At 41.2% G+C, this 21,683-nt stretch overlaps 1 protein-coding gene across 3 annotated transcripts in view; it reads left to right on the top strand.

Annotated features, from left to right (window-relative positions):
- Positions 1-20,336, top strand: part of PFKFB1 (6-phosphofructo-2-kinase/fructose-2,6-biphosphatase 1) — a 112,818-nt gene extending 92,482 nt beyond the window's left edge. For all 3 annotated transcript variants that reach the window (XM_042974446.1, XM_042974445.1, XM_007094064.3), the window contains exons 11-14: positions 15,761-15,890; positions 18,569-18,631; positions 19,695-19,759; positions 20,116-20,336. In XM_042974446.1, the coding sequence (XP_042830380.1) occupies positions 15,761-15,890; positions 18,569-18,631; positions 19,695-19,759; positions 20,116-20,175 (318 nt within the window). In that variant the 3' untranslated portion in view covers positions 20,176-20,336. The remainder of the gene's footprint in view (positions 1-15,760; positions 15,891-18,568; positions 18,632-19,694; positions 19,760-20,115) is intronic.
- The last annotated feature ends 1,347 nt before the right edge of the window (positions 20,337-21,683 follow it).

Raw genomic sequence — 21,683 nt, 5'->3', positions numbered from 1 at the left:
AATTCTTTTATACTTATGAAGGGCTGTTTTGTGACCCAGTATGTGATCAATCTTGCAGAATGTTCCATGTGTACTCGAGAAGAAAGTATATTCTGCTTCTTTGGGATGTAGAGTTCTAAATATATCTGTCAAGTCCATCTGATCCAATGTACCATTCAGGGCCCATGTTTCTTTATTGATCCTGTGCCTAGATGACCTAGCCATTGTTGTCAGTGGGGTATTAAAATCCCCTGCAATTACCACATTCTTATCAAGAAGGTTGCTTATGTTTGTGATTAATTGCTTTATATATTTGGGGGCTCCCATATTCAGCACATAGGCATTTATAATTGTTAGCTCTTCCTGATGGTTAGACCCTGTAATTATTATATAATGCCCTTCTTCATCTCTTGTTACATCCTTTAATTTAACGTCTAGTTTGTCTGATATAAGTATGGCTACTCCAGCTTTCTTTTGACTTCTAGTAGCATGATAGATAGTTCTCCATCCCTCACTTTCAATCCGAAGGTGTCCTCAGGTCTAAAAAGTGTCTCTTGTGAAGAGAAAAGAGATGGGTCTTGTTTTTTTTTTTTTTTCTTTTTTTATCCATTCTGATACCCTATGTCTTTTGGTTGGAGCATTTAGTCCATTTACATTCAGTGTTATTATAGAAAGAGATGGGTTTAGCGTCATTGTCATGTCTGTAGTTTTCATGCTTGTAGTGAAGTCTCTGGTACTTTTGTGGTCCTTGCAACATTTCACTCACAGAATCCCCTCAGGATCTTTTGTAGGGCTGGTTTAGTGGTGATGAATTCCTTCAGTTTTTTGTCTGTTTGGGGAAACCTTTGTCTCTCCTTCTATTGTAAATGACAGACTTCCTGGAGAAAGTATTCTCAGCTGCATATTTTTTCTGTTGTCACATTGAAGATTTCCTGCCATTCCTTTCTGGCCTGCCAAGTTTCAGTAGATAGGTCTGCCACTACTCTTATGGGTCTACCTTTGTAAGTTAGAGCCTATTTATCCCTAGCTGCTTTCAGAATTTTGTCTTTATCCTTGTATTTTGCCAGTTTCACTATGATATGTCATGCAGAAGATCGATTCAAGTTACGTCTGAAGGGAGTTCTCTGTGTCTCTTGGATTTCAATGCCTTTTTCCTTCCCCATATCCGGGAAGTTCTCAGCTATGATTTGTTCAAGTACACCTTCAGCCCCTTTCTCTCCCTCTTCTTCTAGAATTCCTATGATACAGATACTGTTCTGTTTCATTGCATCACTTAGTTCTCTAATTCTCCCCTCGTACTCCTGGATTTTTTTTATCTCTCTTTTTCTCAGCTTCCTCTTTTTCCATAATTTTATCTTCTAATTCACCTATTCTCTCCTCTGCCTCTTCAATCTGTGCTATGGACACCTCCATTTTATTTTGCATCTCATGTATAGCATTTTTTAGCTCCTCATGACTATTTCTTAGTCCCTTGATCTCTGTAGCAATTGATTCTCTGGTGTCCTCTATGCTTTTTTTCAAGCCCTGTGATTAATTTTATGACTATTATTCTAAATTCTTTTTCTGTTTTATTGCTTAAATCATTTTTGATCACTTCGTTAGCCATCGCTACTTCCTGGAGTTTCTTTTGAGGAGAATTACTTCCTTTTGTCATCTTGGGTAGTCCCTGTGGTGGCTCCAAACTGCAGAGCACTTCCCTTGTACTGTTCGGAGTAACTTGTGTTGGTGGGTGGGGCCCCAGTCAGATCTGATGTCTGCCCTCAGCCCACTGCTGGGGCCACAGTCAGACTGGTGTGTACCTTATCTTCCTCTCTCCCAGGGACAGGACTCACTGTGGAGTGGTGTGGCCTCTGTCTGGGCTACTTGCGCACTGCCAGCTTGTGGTACTGCTTATGGGATCTGGTATATTACCCGGGATGGATCAGCCGTGTGCACAGGTGGGAGGGGCAGGCTTTGCTCGCTTTGCCATTGGTGGTCCCCTGCGGGAGGGGCCCTGCAGCACCAGGAGGGAGGCAGGCCCCTCTGATGGATGCATCCACAGAAGCACAGCATTGGGCATTTGCTTGGTACAAGCAAGTTTGGTGACGGGAACAGGTTCCCTTTGGAAATTCAGCTGGGGGATGGGAGAGGGAGATGGCACTTGCTAGCACCTTTGTTTGCCCACCGAACTAATCCCTGTTCCGGGGCTCAACAACTCTCCCTCCCAGCATCCTCTCGCCCTCCCTGCTCTCTGAGTGCAGAGCTCTTGACTTTTAACATTCCAGATGTTAAGTCCCACTGGCTTTCAGAACTCACGGAATCAGGCCCCTCCACTTTTGCAAGCCAGACTTCAGGGGCTCTGCCTTGCCAGGTGGGCTGACCCTCCATGGCCCCAGCTCCCTCCCACCAGTCTGTGTAGCATGCACCACCTCTCCACCCTTCCTACCCTCTTCTGTGGGCCTCTTGTCTATGCTTGGCTCCGGAGAGTCCATTCTGCTAGTCTTCTAGAGGTTTTCTGGGTTATTTAAGCAGATGTGGGTAGAATCTAAGTGATCAGCAGGACGAGGTGAGCCCAGCGCCCTCCTATGCCACCATCTTCCCCTCTGAGTCCAATCATTCTTTATTCTTGTATCTCAAGTTTTTCCTTCTGTGTTCAATTTCCATCTTTCAGAAATTACTTCAGTGATGGGAGCCAAGGTGGCTCAGTCAGTTGAGTGTCTGACTCTTGGATTTGGCTCAGGTCCTTACTTTGTGGTTTGTGGGTTTGAGCCCCACATCAGTCTCAGTGCTGCTGTTGCCAAGCCTGTTTTGGATTCTTTCTCTCTCTCTGCCCCTCCTCTGCTCTCTCTTTCAAAATAAACAAATAAACTTACAAAAATTACTTCAGTGAGGATTTATTGGCAACAAAGTAATCTTTCTGTCTATAAGTGTCTTTGGGGAAGTCCTCAATACCATGTGATAATTTGCCTGAGCATAAAACTCGAGGTTGATGGATTGGTGAGGCTAAGACTTCCACTTCTATATTAAATAGTAATGGAGGGAGGGGGCATCTTTGTCTTGTTAAAGACTGTAGGGGAAAGGCTGTCAGTTTTTACCCATTGAGGATGATATTAGCTGTGGGTCTTTCATATATGGCCTTTATGATCTTGAGATATATTTCTTTTGTCCCTAGTTTTTGTTTTTTTTTTTATCAAGAATGGATGCTTTATGTTGTCAAATGCTTTTTATGCATGCATTGAGAGGATCGTGTGGTTTTTATCCTGTCTTTTATTAATGTGGTGTGTCACTTTGATTGTTTTATGAGTTTTGAACCAGACCTGCAGCCCAGGAATAAATCCCACTTGATTGTGGTGAATATTTTTAATGTACTGTTGAATTAGGTATACTAGTATCCTGTTGAGAATTTTTGCATCCTTTTCATCAGGGATATCGGTCTTTAATTCTCCTTTTTAGCGGGGTCTTCAGTTTTGGAATCAAGGTAATGCTGGCTTCATAAAATGAGTTTGTAACTTTTTCTTCCATTTCTTCTTTTTTGGAACACCTTGAGAAGAATATGTATTAAGTCTTCTTTAAATATAGGTTACAATTCCCCTGGGAAGCCACCTGGCCCAGGATTCTTGTTTCTTGTGAGCTTTATGATTACTAATTCAATTTCATTGCTGGTTATGGGACTATTCAAATTTTCTATTTCTTCCTGTTTCAGTGTTGTTTGTTTGTGAGTTTCTAGGAATTTGTCCTGTCCCTTTCTTCCAGAATGCTCAGTTTGTTGGCATATAATTTTTCACAGTATTCTCTTTAATTGTTTATGTTTCTGTGGTGTTAGGTGTAATCTCTCCTCTTTCATTCATGATTTTAACTATTTGGGTCCTTGCTTATTTTCATAAGTATGGTTAGGAGGTTATCAATTTTGTTTACTCTTTCAAAGAACCAGCTATTAAGTTTAATTGATCTGTTCTACCATTGTTTTTGTTTCTTTGTTTGTGTGTTTGTTTCTATTTTGTTTATTTCTGCTCTAATATTTATTATTTCCCTTATTCTGGCTTTAAGCTTTATTTGCTGTTGCTTTTCTAGCTTCTTTAGATGTAAGGTTAGATTGTGTATTTGGGACCTTTCTTGCTTATTGATATAGGCTTGAATTGGAATGCACTTTCCTCTTAGGATTGCCTTTGCTGCATTCCCAAAGAGATTGGACTGTAGTGTTTTCATTTTCATTTGCTTCCATGTATTTAAATTTTTTTTCATTAATTCCCTCGTTAACCCATTCATTTTTTAGTAGGATGTTCTTTGGCTTCCGTGTATTTGAAGAGTTTCCAAATTTTTTTTTTTGTGGTTAACATCAAGTTTCATAGTGTTGTGATATGAAAATGTGCATGGTATGATCTCAAGCTTTTTGTATTTGTTGAGGGCTGATTTGTGACCTAGTCTGTAATCTATTGTGAAGAATGTTCCACACACAAAGAATAATGTGTATTCTGCTGCTTTAGGGTGAAATGTTCTGAATATATCTGTTAAGTCTATCTAGTTCAGTGTGTCATTCTAAGCCATTGTTTCCTTGATTTTCTGCTTACATGATCTGTCCATTACTGTGAGTTGGGTGTTAAAGTCTCCTATTATTATGGTATTATTATCAATGAGTTTATTTATATGTGCTACTAATTGGTTTATATATTTGGGTTCTCTCCAATTGGGGGCATAAATATTTACAATTGTTAGATCTTCTTGGTGGAGAGACCCCTTAATTATGATATAACGCCTTTTTTCATCTCTTGTTACAGTCTTTGTTTTAAAATCTAGTTTGTCTGATATAAGTATGGCTACTCTGGAATCCATGCTCCTGGATTGGAAGAACAAACATTATTCAAATGTCTATACTGGAGCGCCTGGGTGGCTCAGTTGGTTGAGTGTCCGGCTTTGGCTCAGGTCATGATCTCGCAGTTCATGAATTCAAGCCCTGTGTCAGGTTCTGTGCTGACATCTCAGGGCCTGGAGCCTGCTTCAGATTCTGTGTCTCCCTCTCTCTGCCCCTTCCCTGCTCATGCTCTGTCTCTCTCTCTGTCTCTCAAAAATGAATAAATGTTAAAAAAATTAATGTCTATACTTCCCAAAGCAACCTACACATTTAATGCAATCCCTACCAAAACACCACCAGCATGCTTTACAGACATAGATCAAACAATTCTAACATTTGTAAGGAACCACAAAAGACCCAAAAGAGACAAAGCAATCCTGAAAAAGAAAAACAGAACTGGAAACATCATGATTCCGAATTTCAAGCTATATTACAATGCTGTAGTCATAAATACAGGATGGTCCTGGTACAAAAACAGACACATAGGCCAATGGAACAGATTAGAAAACCCAGAAGAGGACCCACAACTATATGGTAGTCTTTGACAAAGCAGGAAAGAATATCAAATGAAGAAAAGACAATATCTTCAATAAATGTTGGGAAAACTGGACAGCAATGTGCAGAAGAATGAAACTGGACTACTTTCTTACACCATACACAAAAGTAACTCGAAATGGAGGAAAGATCTAAATGTGAGACAGGAAACAATCAAAATCTTAGAGAAGAACACAGGCAGCAACCACTTTGACCTTGGCCAGAGTAACTTCTTACTATACACGTCACTGAAGGCAAGGGGAACAAAAGCAAAAATGATATTTATCAAGATAAAAAGCTTCCACATAGGGAAAGGAAAAAAAAACAATCAACAAAACTAAAAGGCAGCCCATAGAATAGAAGATATTTGCAAATGACATATCTGATAAATGATTAGTATTCAAAATCTGTAAAGAACTTATCAAACTCAACAACCATAATACAAACAGCCCAGTTAAGAAATGGGTAGAAGACATTACTAGACTCTATTACAAAGAAGACACCCAGATGGCTAACAGACACATGAAAAGATGCTAAACATCACTCATCATCAGGAAAATACAAATCAAAACCACAATCAGGTACTACCTCACACCTGTCATAATGGCTAAAATTAACAACACAAGAAATAGCAGGTGTTGGCAAGGATATGGAAAAAGGAGAACCTTTTTGCACTGCTGGTGGGAGTGCAAACTGGTGCAACCACTTTGATCAGTGTGGAGTTTCTTCAAAAAACTAAAAATAGAACAACCCTAAGATTCAACAATTGCACTATTAGGTATTTACCCAAAGGATACAAAAATACAGATTCGATAGGCTATATGCACCCTATGTTTGTAGCAGCATCATTAACAATGACTATACTATGGAGAGAGCCCAAATGTCCATGGACCAATGAATGCATAAAAAAGAAGTGGTATATATACACAATGGAATATTACTTAGCCATCAAAAAATGCCATTTGCAATGATGTGGATAGGTCTAGAATGTATTATGCTAAGCGAAATAAGTCAATCGGAGTAAGAAAAATACAATATGATTTCATTCATATGTGGAATTTAAGAAATGAAACAGATGAACATATAGGAAAGAGGGGTGAGAGAATAAAGGAAAACAAAGCACAAGAGACTCTTAGTGATAGAGAACAAACTGAAGGATGATGGAGGGAGGTGGGAGGGAGATTGGCTAGATCGGTATTAAGAAGGACACTTGTGATCAGCACTGGGTGTTGTATGTAAGTGATGAATCACTGAATTGTACTTGTAAAATCAATTTTCTCTGTACAGCAACTGAAATACAAATTAAAAAAATTAAACTGTACCTTGACCGTTGTTTTCTTTCAGCATTTTGAAGATATTGCCACCACTGTCCTCTGTGTTCTAATGTGGCTAAGAAGTCTCCACTCAGGTTAATTGCTGCTTCTCTTCTCTCTGGCTGCCTTTAATGTCATTTATCTTCATTATTTTGAAGTTCCACTGTGATATGTCTGAATATTTTTTCATTTATTTTGCTTGGGATTAAACTTCCTGAATCTGAGGATTGGGATTCTTCATCAATTCTAGAAAACTCTAAGACATTATGTCTTACTCCTTTTTCATATTTTCTCCTTCTGGAAGTACAGTTTAATGTGTGTGAATCCTGCCCCTCTACTCTATGTTTCCTAAATTATTATTATTTTTAAAGTCTTTGCTGCATTTTGAGTAATTTCTTCAGGACTATCTTCTAAATCACTGTTTCTTAATTTGTATCTAATCTTTTGTTTACTCAATGCAATGAGTTTTCGGTTTTAATAAATATATAATTTGTTTCTAGAAATTCTGTTACTTTTTTAAAATCTACATTATATTTAATAGCATCTTCTTTCTTCCTTACATTTTTATTCCATCTTCTATTTCTTTATAAATTTAAAACATTTATTTTATGTTTTGGATCTTTTATCTTAAGTTTTTAGAGTTCTTCTCTTATTGTTTCTGCTTATTTTCATTCATGGTAGCTTATTTCCCTTGTGCGTTAGGTGAGCTTCTATGGGCAAAATTTATATGTAAGAATCCCACAGCCTACATTGAGAGAATTCAGGGATAATTCCCATTTGCTTCTTCCATAAAATCCTGGGAACTAATGACTTGAAGTCACTTTTTGTTAAACTCTCATCTTAGCATTTTCCAAAGCACATGGGTATTGTAATTCTGAACCACAAACACACCTGATGGTAGGTTTGTGGTTAATATATTACTACAGGAATATTTTCCTTATTTTTCCACCAAGAGTCAAGCAGAGACAGATAAATGCCATTGTTCCTTTTGCCTGTGGATATTTTCTCTTTAATTTTTATATAATTTGTTATCAAATTGGTTTCCATACAACACCCAGTGCTCACCCCAACAAGTGCCGTCCTCAATGCCCATCACCCATTCTCCCCTCTCCCCCAGCCCCCATCAACCTTCAGTTTGTTCTCAGTATTTAAGAGTCTCTTATGGTTTGTGTCCCTCCCTCTCTATAACTATTTTTTCCCTTCCCTGCCCCCATGGTCTTCTGTTAAGGTTTTCAATATCCAGATACGAGTGAAAAATATGGTATCTCTCATTCTCTGACTGGCTTATTTCACATAACATAATACCCTCCAGTTCCATCCACGTTGCTGCAAATGGCATGATTTCATTCTTTCTCATTGCCAAGTAGTATCCCATTGTATATATAAGCCACATCCTCTTTATCCATTCATCAGTTGATGGACATTTAGGCTCTTTCTACAATTTGGCTATTGTTGAAAGTGCTGCTATAAACATTGGGGTACATGTGCCCTTATGCATCAGCACTCCTGTATCCCTTGGGTAAATTCCTAGTAGCGCTATTTCTGGGTGGTAGGGTAGTTCCATTTTTAATTTTTTGAGGAACCTTCACACTGTTTTCCAGAGTGACTGCACCAGTTTGCATTCCCACCAACAGTACAAGAGTGTTCCCGTTTCTCCACATCCTTGCCAGCATCTAGAGTCTCCCAATTTGTTCATTTTTGGCACTCTGACCAGTGGGAGGTGGTATCTCAGTGTGGCTTTAATTTGTACTGCCCTGATTATGAATGACATGGGGCATCATTTCATGTGTCTATTGCCTATCTGGATGGCTTCCTTGTAAAAGCGTCTATTCATGTTTTCTGCCCATTTCTTCACTGGATTATTTATCAGATGTGGAGTTTGGTGAGTTCTTTATAGATTTTGGATACTAGCCCTTTGTCCAATGTCATTTGAAAATATCTTTTCCCATTCCACTGGTTGCCTTTGAGTTTTGTTGATCATTTCCTTTGCAGTGCAGAAGGTTTTTATCTTGATGAAGTCCCATAGTTCATTTTTGCTTTTAATTACCTTGCCATTGGAGATGTGTGGAGCAAGAAATTGCTATAGCTGAGGTCAAAGAGGTTGTTGCCTGCTTTCTCCTCTAGGATTTTGATGATTTCCTAACTCACATTCAGGTCTTTCATCCATTTTGAGTTTATTTTTGTGAATGGTGTAAGTGTTCTAGTTTCAATCTTCTGCATGTTGCTGTCCAGTTCTCCCAGCACCATTTGTTAAAGAGACTGTCTTTTTTCCATTGGAGACTCTCTCCTGCTTTGTCAAAGTTTAGTTGGCCATACTTCTGTGGGTCAAATTCTGGAGTCTCTATTCTATTCCATTGGTCTATGTGTCTGGTTTCTGCCAATACCATACTGTCTTGATGATTACAGCTTTGTAGTAGAGGCTGAAGTCTGGGATTGTGATGCCTCACATTTTGGTTTTCTTCTTCAATATTACTTTGGCTATTGAGGTCTTTTGTGGTTCCATACAAATTTTAGGGTTGTTTGTTCTAGCTTTCAGAACGATGCTGGTGCAATTTTGATTGGGATTGCATTGAATGTGTAGATTGCTTTGGGTAGTATTGACATTTTAACAAGATTTATTCTTCCAATCCATGAGAATGGAATGTTTTTTCATTTCTTTGTATCTTCAATTTCCTTCATAAGCTTTCTATAGTTTTCAGCATACAGATCTTTTACGTCTTTGGTTAGGTTTGTTCCTAGGGATTTTATGGTACTTGGTGCAATTGTAAATGAAATCAGTTTCTTTATTTCCCTTTCTGTTGCTTCATTATTGATGTATAAAAATGCAACCAATTTCTGTACATTGATTTTGTACCCTACGACTTTGCTGAATTCATATATCAGTTCTAGGAATCTTTTGGTGGAGTCTTTCAGGTCTTCCATGTAGAGTATCATGTCGTCTGAAAAAGTGAAAGTTTGACTTCTCGTTTGAAAATTTTGATGCTTTTTATTTCATTTTGTTGCCTGATTGCTAAGGCTATGGCTTCCAACACTATGTTAAACAACAGTAGTGAGAGTGGATATCCCTGTCATGTTCCTGATCTCAGGAGGAAAACTCTAAGTTTTTCCCCATTAAAGATGATATTAGCTGTGGGCTTTTGTAAATGGCTTCTATGATGTTTAAGTACGATCCTTCTTTCCCTACTTTCTTGAGAGTTTTTTTAAGAAAGGGTGCTGTATTTTGTCAAATGCTTTTTCTGCATCTATTGAAAGAATCATGTGGTTCCTATCCTTTCTTTTATTAACGTGATCTATCACATTGATTGATTTGCAAATATTGAACCAGCCCTGCAGCCCAGGAATGAATCCCACTTGATCATGTGAATAATTATTTTTATATGGTTGAATTCGATTTGCTAGTATCTTGTTGGGAATTTTTGCATCCATATGCACCAGGGATATTGGCCTGTAGTTCTACTTTTTTGTGTGTGTGGTCTCTGTCTGGTTTGGGAATCAAAGTAATGCTGGCTTCATAGAATGAGTCCAGAAGTTGTCCTTCCATTTCTATTTTCTGGAACACCTTCAGAAGGATGGGTATTAACTATGCCTTACATGTCTGGTAGAATTCCCCAGGGAAGCCATCTGGTCCAGGACTGTTATTTGTTGGGAGATTTTGATAACTGATTATATTTCTTCACTAGTTATGGGTCTGATCAAATTTTTTATTTCTTCCCGTTTGAGTTTTGGAAGTGTGTGGGTGTTTAGGAATTTGTCCATTTCTCCCAGGATGTCCAGTTGGTTGGCATATAATTTTTCATAGTATTTCCTGATAATTGCTTGTATTTCTGAGGGATTGGTTGTGATGAATCCATTTTCTTTCATGATTGTATCTCTTAGGGTCCTCTCTCTTTTCATTTTGAGAAGCCTGGCTAGAGGTTTATAAATTTTATTTTTTCAAAAAACCAACTCTTAGTTTCATTGATCTGTTCTACTGTTTTATTTTTTTTATTCCTTATTTCTTTATTTCTGCTCTGATCTTTATTATTTCTCTTCTTCTGCTCGGTTTTGGCTTTCTTTGTTGTTCTGCTTCTAGTTCCCTTAGGTGTGCTGTTAGATTTTTTATTTGGGATTGTTCTTTTTTTTTGAGATAGGCCTGGATTGCAATGTATTTTCCTCTTAGGACTGCCTTTGCTGCATCCCAATGAGTATGGACTGTCATGATTTCATTTTTATTTGTTTCCATATTTTTTTAAAAATTTTTTAATGTTTATTTATTTCTGAGACAGAGAGAGACAGAGCATGAGTGGGGGAGGGACAGAGAGAGAGGAAGACACAGAATCTGAAGCAGGCTCCAGGCTCAGAGCTGTCAGCATAAAGCCTGATGTGGGGCTCAAACTCACAAGCCATGAGATCATGACCTGAGTTGAGGTCAGTCGCTCAACTGGCTGAGGCAGCCAGGTGCCCCTCTCTATATTTTTTAATGTCTTCTTTGCCTGGTTGACCCATTCATTCTGTAGTAGGATGTTCTTTAACCTCCATGCATTTGGAGGTTTTCCAGACTTTTTCCTGTGGTTGATTTCAAGTTTCATAGCATTGTGATCTGAAAGTGCATGGTACGATCTCAATTCTTTTATATGTATTAAAGGCTGTTTTGTTACCCAGTGTGTGATCTATCTTGGAGAATGCTCCATGGGCAGTTGAGAAGAATGTATATTCTGCTGCTTTACAATGGAAAGTTCTAAATATACCTATCAAGTCCATCTTGTCCAGTGTATCATTCAGGGCCACTGTTTCTTATTGATTTTCTGTCTAGATGATCTGCCCATTTTTATAGGTGGAGTATTAAAGTCCCCTGCAATTAACCACATTCTTACCAATAAGATTGCTTATGTTTGTGATTGTTTTGTATATTTGGGTGTTCCTGAATTGGTTGCATAGACATTTATAATTGTTAGCTTTTCTTGATGGACAAACCCTGTAATTTGTTATATAAATTCCTTTTTCATCTCTTGTTATAGCCTTTAGTTTAAAATCTAGTTAGTCTGATATAAGTATGGCTACTCCATCTTTCTTTTGATTCCCAGTAGCATGATAGATGGTATTCCCTCACTTTCAATCTGAAGATGTCCTCATGTCTAAAATGTGTCTCTTATAGACAGCAAATAGATGAGTCTTGTTGTTTTCTTCATTCTTATACCCTATTTTTTTTATTGGAGCATTTATTCCATTTACATTCAGGGTTATTATTGAAAGATATGTATTTAGAGTTATTGTGTTATCTGTAGGGTTCATGCTTGTAGTGATATCTCTGGTCCTTTGTGGTCCTTGCAACATTTCACTCACAGAGGCCCCCTTAGGATCTCTTGTAAGGCTGGTATGGTGGTGATGAATTCCTTCAGTTTTTATTTGTTTGGGAAAACCTTTACCTATCCTTCTATTCTGAATGACAGGCTTGCTGAATAAAGGATTCTTGGCTGCATATTTTTCCTGTTCATCACATTGAAGATTTCCTGCCACTCGTTTATAGCCTGCCAAGTTTCAGTAGATGGGTCTGCTACTACCCTTATGTGTCTACCCTTGTATGTTAAGGCCCATTTATCTGTAGCTGCTTTCAGAATTCTCTCTTTATCTTTGTATTTTGCCAGTTTCATGATGATATGTCATGCAGAATATTGATTCAAGTTATGTTTGAAGGGGGTCTCTGTGCCTTCTGGATTTCATTGCCTGGTTCTTTCCCCAGATTAAGGAGTTCTCAGCTATGTTTTGTTCAAGTACACCTTTGGCCCCTTTCTCTCTCTTCTTCTTCTTCTTCTGGAACTCCTATGATACGGATATTGTTCCATTTCTAAAAATTTTTAATGCTTATTTATTTTTGAGAGAGACAGAGACAAAATGCGAGTGGGTTAGGGGCAGAGAGAGAGGGAGACACAGAATCCAAACCAGGCTCCAGGCTCTGAGCTGTCAGCACAGAACCCGATGCGGGGTCCTAACCCATGAACCGTGAGATCATGACCTGAGCTGAAGTCGGTCGCTCAACTGACTGAGCCACTCAGGCACCCCAATATTGTTCCATTTCATAAATAACTTAGTTCTCTAATTCTCCCCTTGTGATCCAGAATTTTTTTAGTTTCTATTTTTCTCCGTTTCCTCTTTTTCCATAATTTTATTTTCTATTTCACCTATTCTCCCTTTTTCCTTTTCAATCCTCACTGTGACCGCCTCTATTTTATTTTGTACCTCATTTATAGCATTTTTAATTCATCACTAGCATTTTTTAGTTCCTTGAAATCTGCAGCAATAAGTTCTCTGCTGTCTTGTATGCTTTTTTCAAGCCCAGAGATTAATTTTATGACTATTATTATAAATTCTTGTTCAGTTATATTGTTTATATCTGTTTTGATCAATTCTTTAGTTGTCATTTCTTCTTGGAGTTTCTATTGAAGAGAATTCCTCTGTTTCATCATCTTGGCTAGTTTCCTGTCCCTATGTGTTTTAAAAGCTTATTATGTACCCTGCACCTGTGAGCACTACTATATTAAAGAGATGTCATACATTGTCCAGGGCCTGGCCCTTCAGGAGGTGTTTTTTGGAGAGTGTTACTTGCTCTCTGCTGTTGTGACTTTGGTTATTTTATCTCCCTACTTATAGTGATGTTTTGGACCCTCCACCAAGTGTGCTTTGATTTGTTCATTGAAGTAGCCCTGGGAAAGAAAACAAACAAAAAACAAACAGAAAACAAAAACACGTAAACACAAACAAAAACAAAAACAAAAACAAAACAGAAGCACCAGCTACAAGCAAACCACAGGGTGGAAGCAGTGATGATGGAAGAGGCCTCATGCCATATGAAGAGAGAATGACAGGGGCAGGGAAAAAAATAAACATTGATCAGGCAGAGAAACTATACAGCTTAATACAGAGAGAAAGGAAAAAAAGGAGGCGGGGAAAAAGAAAAGAAGATAATGTTGTCCAGACAGAGAAACTATAAGGCTTAATTACTCCAGAGAGAGAGAAAAGAAAATAAAGAAGAAGCTGTAGAACATGTATCAAGAGAATGGACTAAATATGTCTGCTTAACCAAACCAACAACCAGAGTAACCAGACTAGAGGGGGGAAGAGATAAGAAGGAGAAAAGGAAGGGAGAATATATCTATATAATAAGAATTATCCAAGAATTAAACCAGGCAATCCAACAGCACTGGTCTGGAGGAGGATTCGTCTGGTTCATCAGCATCAATCCTGCTCCAGTAGATATGCAGTTGCCACATGCAGGAGAGGTTTGGTTGTAGGCAGGTCCCGCTTCCACTGTGGGCCACACTGTCCAATCCTATCCCTGAGACCCCACTTTGGTGGTGGTGGGGAGAAAAATGGCAACACTCCAGTCCCTCCTCCATTGACCTGGAGTCCCAAACCACTCTGTTCAAGCCGTCATCACTGTTGTGGGCACAAACAAGGTGGTTTGTCTCGCTCTGCTTATTCCCATGCCCTGGCACTTGACTGGGATTCAAACTTTCACTCTGCACACCCCGGTACTGGAGAAGTGCCACTCTGCACCACCCAATATGTGGTCTCTGGCTGGTAAATGCAGGCAGGCTTTGTCCTGTCCCACAGCACTCCAGAGAGGGGATCACTTTCTCCTACTACAGACTGTGCCCTTGACCTAGCCACCGAGCCCAGACCAGCTCCTCTCCTCCCCAGGTGCACGAACCGGGCAGCTAGCCCCAGTCTTGAGAAAGCCCCTCAGTTAGAGATTGGATCTTTCTTTGTCCCAGTCCGTGGTTTTTTCTCTTATCCAGATACAGTCCTATGCTTCCCCAGCCTCTCTTTCTCTTCCCTTTGTCTCTCTGCAAAAGGGGATCCCTCCCCTCTGCAGAAGGGGATCCCACCGCTCCACTCATTTTATCTCTCCCAGTTTCCAATCACACATCTATGGCCCATCAGGTTGTCCTGGTGGTTCCCTGGAAGCGACTCTGTCTGTGTTCCTCCTGGACTCTTAGGGTTCAAAGCCCTTTGGCTTCAACACTTCTTTATTTGAGAGATTAGGGAACCTCAGATTCCCCTACTTCTCTGCCATGTTTGCCCCTCCTCCTATGGATATTTTTTTTCTGGTTTACACTTCTATTAAGGATGTATCCCTGGGGTGCCTGGGTGGCTCAGTCGGTTGAGCGTCTGACTTTGGCTCAGGTCATCCTCTCATGGTTTGTGGGTTCAAGCCTTGCGTCAGGCTCTGTGCTGACAGCTTAGAGCCTGGAGTCTGTTTTCGGTTCTGTGTCCCCCTCTCTGTCCCTACCCCGCTCATGCTTTGTCTCTCTCTGTCTCTCAAAAGTGAATAAAGGTTAAACAATTTTTAAAAAGATGTAACAGAAACCCATGGGGGAGGGGAAGGAAAAAAAAAGAGGTTAGAGTGGGAGAGAGCCAAAGCATAAGAGACTCTTAAAAACTGAGAACAAACTGAGAGTTGATGGGGGGGTGGGAGGGAGGGGAGGGTGGGTGATGGGTATTGAGGAGGGCACCTTTTGGGTTGAGCACTGGGTGTTGTATAGAAACCAATTTGACAATAAACTTCATATATTGAAAAAAAATTTAAAAAAATTAAAAAAATTAAAAAAGATGTAGCCCTTTGAGGGTCTCAGATGTATGTGAAAGTTTCAGTCCTGATTCTCCACCGTCTACACACCTAAGACCTTGTCTTCTGTCTCTATGAGGTTTTAAAATCTCAAGCCTCTTAGATATTGTGATTGAAAAATGCCCCCAGAGTATTGTGGCTTCTCTATCCACTTATTTCTCTTTTTCCCCAAGTTTTTCTTCATTTTGGAATCCTTCATTCATATTTCCTTTATTTTGTTAAAAGGTCAGCAGTGCAACCATTTATTTTATGTGGTTTTTCTAGGAATTTTATATTAAGAAGTTTTATTATTGTTATTGTTATTTAGTCCACTGTATTGATTGTCCCCATTTAGTACATGAGAAACTAAGACCCTAAAAAGAAGTGAGTTGCCTAAGACAATATTGTTGGGTCAATAACTGAACTGGCACCAGATCCAACTTTTCCTGATTTCTAGTCCTGAGTTCTCTGGGCAAATGTGCCTCATCTATTCTTTTAACCCAAATGTTCTCTCATTTTTAGTCCTATGAGGATCTGGTTCAGCGTCTGGAGCCAGTTATAATGGAGCTAGAACGGCAGGAAAATGTACTGGTGATCTGCCACCAGGCTGTCATGCGGTGCCTCCTGGCCTACTTCTTGGATAAGAGCTCAGGTACCACTCTCCTCTCTGTTCCTGGCATAGGGAGCTGGGTATGATTTGGAACCCTTACACCAGCAGTCTGTGGTTTATACCTTAGTGGTTAAGAGCACAGTATCTAGAACAAAGATGCTTGAGTTCAGATTCTTGCTCTGTAACATACTAGCTTTGGCAAATTACTTTAGCCTCTCTGGCCTCAATTTTCTCATCTGTAAAATGGGGAAATAATGATGAAGTTTAAATACATTAACATATGTAAAGAGGTGAGGGCAATTCATGACACATAGTATGGGCTATATGTGTTAGCTGCTGCTATTAGTATTATTTTGAGCTAATGTTTTAAAAGCCAACACTAACAGTATGCATCAACATGAAAAAGCTGAGCCAGTTTTTCTATGAAGCATGCTGTCGTCAGGTGGTAATGGAACTTTTTGTTGCCTAATGATCCTGATTATAGGTTTCTGTCTTTGTTGTGGGGGTGATTTCTCCCAAGATAGTGATATTTCCATTTTATTTCTTAAATAATTTCTTTTTAAAAATATATCTAGACATTATAATTTACAGAGTATCTATACACTGACAACATATGCTGCAATGCAAACTAGGGCAGAGAGCCTAGAAAGGGACTGTTAGGTTAACCTTGGGTGTAAGAGTCCATTTCTGATGTGGATGCTGAAGTATGAGCATCTCCAGGATACTCTGAGTATGTGAGGACATTGAAAAGTTATACTTGAAAGTTATATTGTGCGATGTCCTGCAGACTTGAATATTTTCTACTATGGTAGTTTCCAAATAAAGGGCACTTATAATATCAAGTCATCAAAAATCGAAACCTAGGGAACTTGAGAACTTGACATTGAACAAGTCATTTCCTCTGCCTGGTTCTCAGTCTCCTCACTGGAAAACATGATGGGGCTTGGGGTGAGGGTTCTTGTGCTACTAGATTTCTGACAGCTTCCAATCTCCATTGCTTGGTACTGTCTTTGAGACCATGAGGCAAGCACTGTAACTCTGTGCAGATGAGGAAATGGAGGCTTTGAGAGGTAAAGTGATTTACCCAAGATCATGGGCTCAGAGGGTCAGTGAGGGGTGTCAATCTCAGGTGCTTTCCAGAGGATTCCCAGTTAATGCATAGATTTGTAGGGGGTGGGGTGGGGAGTGGTACATTCACCTGTCATTCTCACACTGCTTCACCCACTTCCTACATGCTTTCATGCACAGGACATACCAGTTGTTCACAGAGGCCCTGGGAGTTGGGCCAGGCAGTGCTCGGGGCATGCTTTTACCCCTATTACTCCGTGAGGAAACTTAAGGCCCAGAGAGATGATGTGACTCAGGAAGCAGACCCCCCAGGAGCCTCATAGCTGGGGCACGCCCAGAGTACATTTGGTCCAATCCTGTCCTATGAGAGATGGGAACTCTTAAGGCTAGAGAGAGAAAAGGCTGGGCCAAGGTCAGTTGTCCAGGTGGTGGCAGAGCTAGGTCAGAGACCTCAGACAAGTCAGTCACTTCCCTTCTCTGAGTCCAGTTGTCATGTGTGCCATGTGTGTCATGTGTGCAGGGGAACAGTAACCCCTGCAGAGTATCAGCAAGGGTGGAATGAGATGTTGCACCAAATGCAACCAGAGGGCCCAGAGCCTGACAATGATGATGACAAAGATGAGGAGGAGCAGGATAGATGCCCAGGATATCACCAAACCTGATGCCTCAGGAGGCTAGGAGGGTGGTGGTGACCTTAAAAGACCAGGATCAACCTTGGGGGCAGGGAAGCCATGAGGGGTGGGGTTCTGGCTCAGTGAAGGGAGATGGGAAGTGGTAAGTGCATGCTGGGTGAGTGAGAGTGACTGTCGTTGGAGAATAGTGGCAAATGAGGGTGCCATTCCCATGACACTATGAGCCCCTCCAAGGCAATGGTAGTTGGCTGCAGTGGGCAGAGCACGCATTTAGTCTCTGAGGGTATTAGGTTCAAGTCCCAGTGCTGCCACTTCCTGAGGGTGACATAAGGCAAATGTCTTCCCTCTCAGAGGCTTAATGTCCTCATCCATTGAATTGGGCCTGATCAACTCCTCCTCTCAGGGATGTCTAATAAAACCTAGGCCCACATAAGAAATGGTACATGAATATTCAAAACAACTTTATGAACAATAGTCTACAACTGGAAACAAGTGAATCAAGAAATGCTTGTCCATCAACAAGTGTGAGAGGAATCAGAGAGCACAGGCCTGGGCTGGAGCAAAAACTGTGGGAGCTGTGAAGGTGCATGTACACCTATCCAAGGGTCCTGGCACATAGCAAGGTCTCAGAAAACTTGCTGACATATATTTGTGTGCCTTCATTTAGAGGCCTGTGGAAAGCCTGAGGCTGGGGCAGGATAGAGGTCTGCCTTGGTCTCATGTTTGCCCTGTTAATGAGGAGATAAACCAACCACTTCCCAGATGACCAGCCTGTCCCTCCTGGAGAACTCACAATCTGTCCACATTCCCCAGGGACCTCTTTTCTCCCTGTTCTAGAGGCCACCTCTCTGCGTTTTTTGTCATTGCCCACCCTACTCTCAGCACTACCCACTGCAGAGTGTGGGGAGTGTGCCCTTGATGAAGCTGACCATAAGGAAGGGGTTGTGGCAGAAGAAGCCTGGGGAGGTGGTACCCTCCACACTACCCTGTCTCTGATGGCTGTTTTCTCCTCCTTTCTAGATGAGTTGCCATATCTCAAGTGTCCTTTGCACACAGTGCTTAAACTCACACCTGTGGCTTATGGTGAGTGCCCCTACCCTCATCTGAGGAAAGGCACATAGAGAGCATGAGCATACCTCCAGTGCATACCATTTGTACAGCAGAGACCTTGGGGAGGTTTCTTGGGTATGTAATTGGATGTGTTGGTGAAGGAAAGATTAGCAGTAATAAAATGAGAACAGGGAAGAACGGGGATGGCCTCTAAATCCAGGGCTTGGCCTCAACTTTCTCTGGCTCTATCAAAGCACTGAGCATGGAGAACTAGCTCTAGAAGAGGTCCCCAAAGGGGACCAGAGGAATAAGTGTAGTTTGGGACCAAATTGAAGAAAGGGCTCAAAGATTGGCCTGGTCAGTTTAGACTATCTCTTGGGGCATTAGTTTTCTATGAAATATTCATGAGCAGGAGAGAGACAGAGACTCTACTATCTTCTAGGATGTGAGCAGGGCAAACAGCACACTGAAGCCCTGAGCAGGGTGCAATCCACAGAGATGGAGCTAAGGGGGGCTTCTACAGGCATTAGGCTTCTTCTGCCAGCCCCAGACCCCAGTGATATCACTCTCCTTTTTCTTCAGGCTCCCAGAACTCCCTTGTGACCTTCCACACCTCTGGTGTTGCCATAATCATTTTGCCTCTAAATGAACTTTACCTGGGATCGATTGCCCCAAGGCAATGGCCCCAGAACTCTTCCACCACTTCAGCATTTAACACAGCTTAGAAGATCCACAGAACTCCATCATTATTATATATATTAGATTGCTGCCTCATAGACCACAAGAGTTGAAGGAGGCCCCAGAGATCATGTATTCTCATCTCCTTCCCATTCCCAGTTGAGCAACTGAGGCTCAGAGAACTCTAAGACTATCAGGGACAGGTGGGAGGACACCCCATTGACTCCTCTTAGACTTGGTGTCTTCCCCATATGTCACACAGCTGGTCTACATTCTCCTCCATACAGCCCAGTCACAATCTGCACACAGTGTGGAGCTGGGGGTATGGGTGGTGATGGGCATGGGAGTGAATGACACCTTAGGAAAGACCTGTGCTTACCTTGGGGGCTTATGGATGGACTGGTTGTTCTTTTCTGAGGCTGCAAAGTGGAGTCCATCTACCTGAATGTGGAAGCTGTAAACACACACCGGGAGAAACCTGAGGTAGGTGAGGGATTCTATGGCCTAAGCTGGCACATAGTGAAAGCACCCACCTGCACAGAAAGACCACTCCAATCCCACATAGTTTGGATGTTTCATACCAACAGGTAGAATAACCAGCACCCAGAAATGCAGGAACCATGGCCCAGGCCTGAGGTGACTTGAAGATGAGGGACTAGAGCAACCCTTACCCAAAATACCTCAGGTTGAGATTCCCCAGAGGCTTGCCTGAGAAAAGGGTCAGGATCCATGCCTGGCTGAAATAGAGGAGCCTGGGACGAAAGGACAAGAGGCAGGGGTGGGTCTGGGGCTCCATAGTGGTATCTCCTTCCTATTAATCCTGGGCTCTCTTCCCCCAGAATGTGGACATCACCCGAGAACCTGAGGAAGCCCTGGACACTGTCCCTGCCCATTACTGAGCCCTTTCCAAGAAGTCAAACTGCCTTTGTCTCCACTGTTTCCCACCTTTAAGTGCTGCTTACCTTGCACTTCTCTTACCTCAAGACGCTGGACTTGGTCTTACTAGAAGACCCCTGCTTCTAGTGAAGAAGCCCTCAGCATCTCCAAAACAGGCCTCAATTTCCAGCTACAACCAAGGAGCTGTCTAGTTATGAATGAAGCTTTTTCTTTCTTAATTCCTAGTTCCTTATCAATAAAGCCTTCTCTTGCTGCCTACAAGGAGGGAGAGGAAGTCATTGTGAGACTTCTCCTACAAGATCTTCTTAAGATCTTACTTTGTGAAATGCCTCTGTTGCTGTGGGGTGTGGAATGGATGAGGGCTTCCTGGAGGGTAGGGTTTTGGGGTAGCACTTCTAAAAGTGAGGGAGGATATAGGTCTCTGTGAGTACCTATGGGCCTTGTTCCTTGGTGGGCAGCATGGATGAGGACATGATACCTTCATTCATACACTCAGAAGAATCTGCACCTAGACCATAGTGTTCCTCTCTTTTCCAACTCCTGCTGCCATCCTTAGTGATTTTCATGTTCATATAAATTATCCAAACCATACCTTGACCTCCAAGTCCCCTGACTCCCTCAACTCCAGTGATCATTTCCCCCTCAGCTACCCATTCCATAGACCTTGGCATCATCTAGACACCCCTCTCCCAGTATGACTTCTTAAGTACAAGGATCCTGCTATCTGACCACTGGCCCCCAGTCCTTACAACTCTGTATCATCCATAGGATCCCTAGCAGCATGCCTCCCACATAGGAGGCATGTGTGTAATATTTCTTGAATGAACAACATTTGTTCTTATACTGCATCAAGAGTATAATCTTTGGATTCCTCCATTGTCTCCTAATCGACAAGTCCTCTTCCTCCTCATTGTTCTTCCATTCCTAACCAGCTTGGATTCTATATTCCATTTCTTCAACCACTCTCTATGCACCTAGGTATTGGCAACCCAGTGGTGAAGAGACAGACTCGTATACTCACTGCTTTGATTCCTTTGTTCTTCCATCATAGCCTCCAGCAAGACCCAAACCTTGTATAATACATATTACCTTTATGGGGGGAGGATCTACCACTTGAAACAAACCTACATTTATTTGCTTCCACAGCCACCCTTAAATCCTATTCAAAGTCAAGGTCACCCTCTATTCTCTGGCACTCTATCTCATCCCACCTTCTCAGGCATGGGCTATTTCAGTCAATTGTTGACTGTTCCTTATCTATCTCTTGTCCTTTATTGGCTTTTATATGTCCTTTATATGTCTCTGCAACATACTCATATGTCTCTCTCCTATCTCAAGAAAATCCTCCCTTGCTCCCGTGTCTACCTCTAGTCTCACTCTATCTCTCCATTCCCATACAAATGTCTAAAAATGAATCTATATTTACTTCCAGAACCCTCTCCCTCAAGTTTCTGTTCTAGCATTTCCCCCTTGACATCTTTGCTCAAGCTATAATCTTCTTGCCTGCCAT

The sequence above is a fragment of the Panthera tigris genome, chromosome X, assembly GCF_018350195.1.
Source record: "Panthera tigris isolate Pti1 chromosome X, P.tigris_Pti1_mat1.1, whole genome shotgun sequence".
NCBI lineage: Eukaryota > Metazoa > Chordata > Mammalia > Carnivora > Felidae > Panthera > Panthera tigris.
The sequence above is the reverse complement of the archived record's forward strand: the minus strand, read 5'-3'. Positions and strand labels throughout refer to the sequence as shown.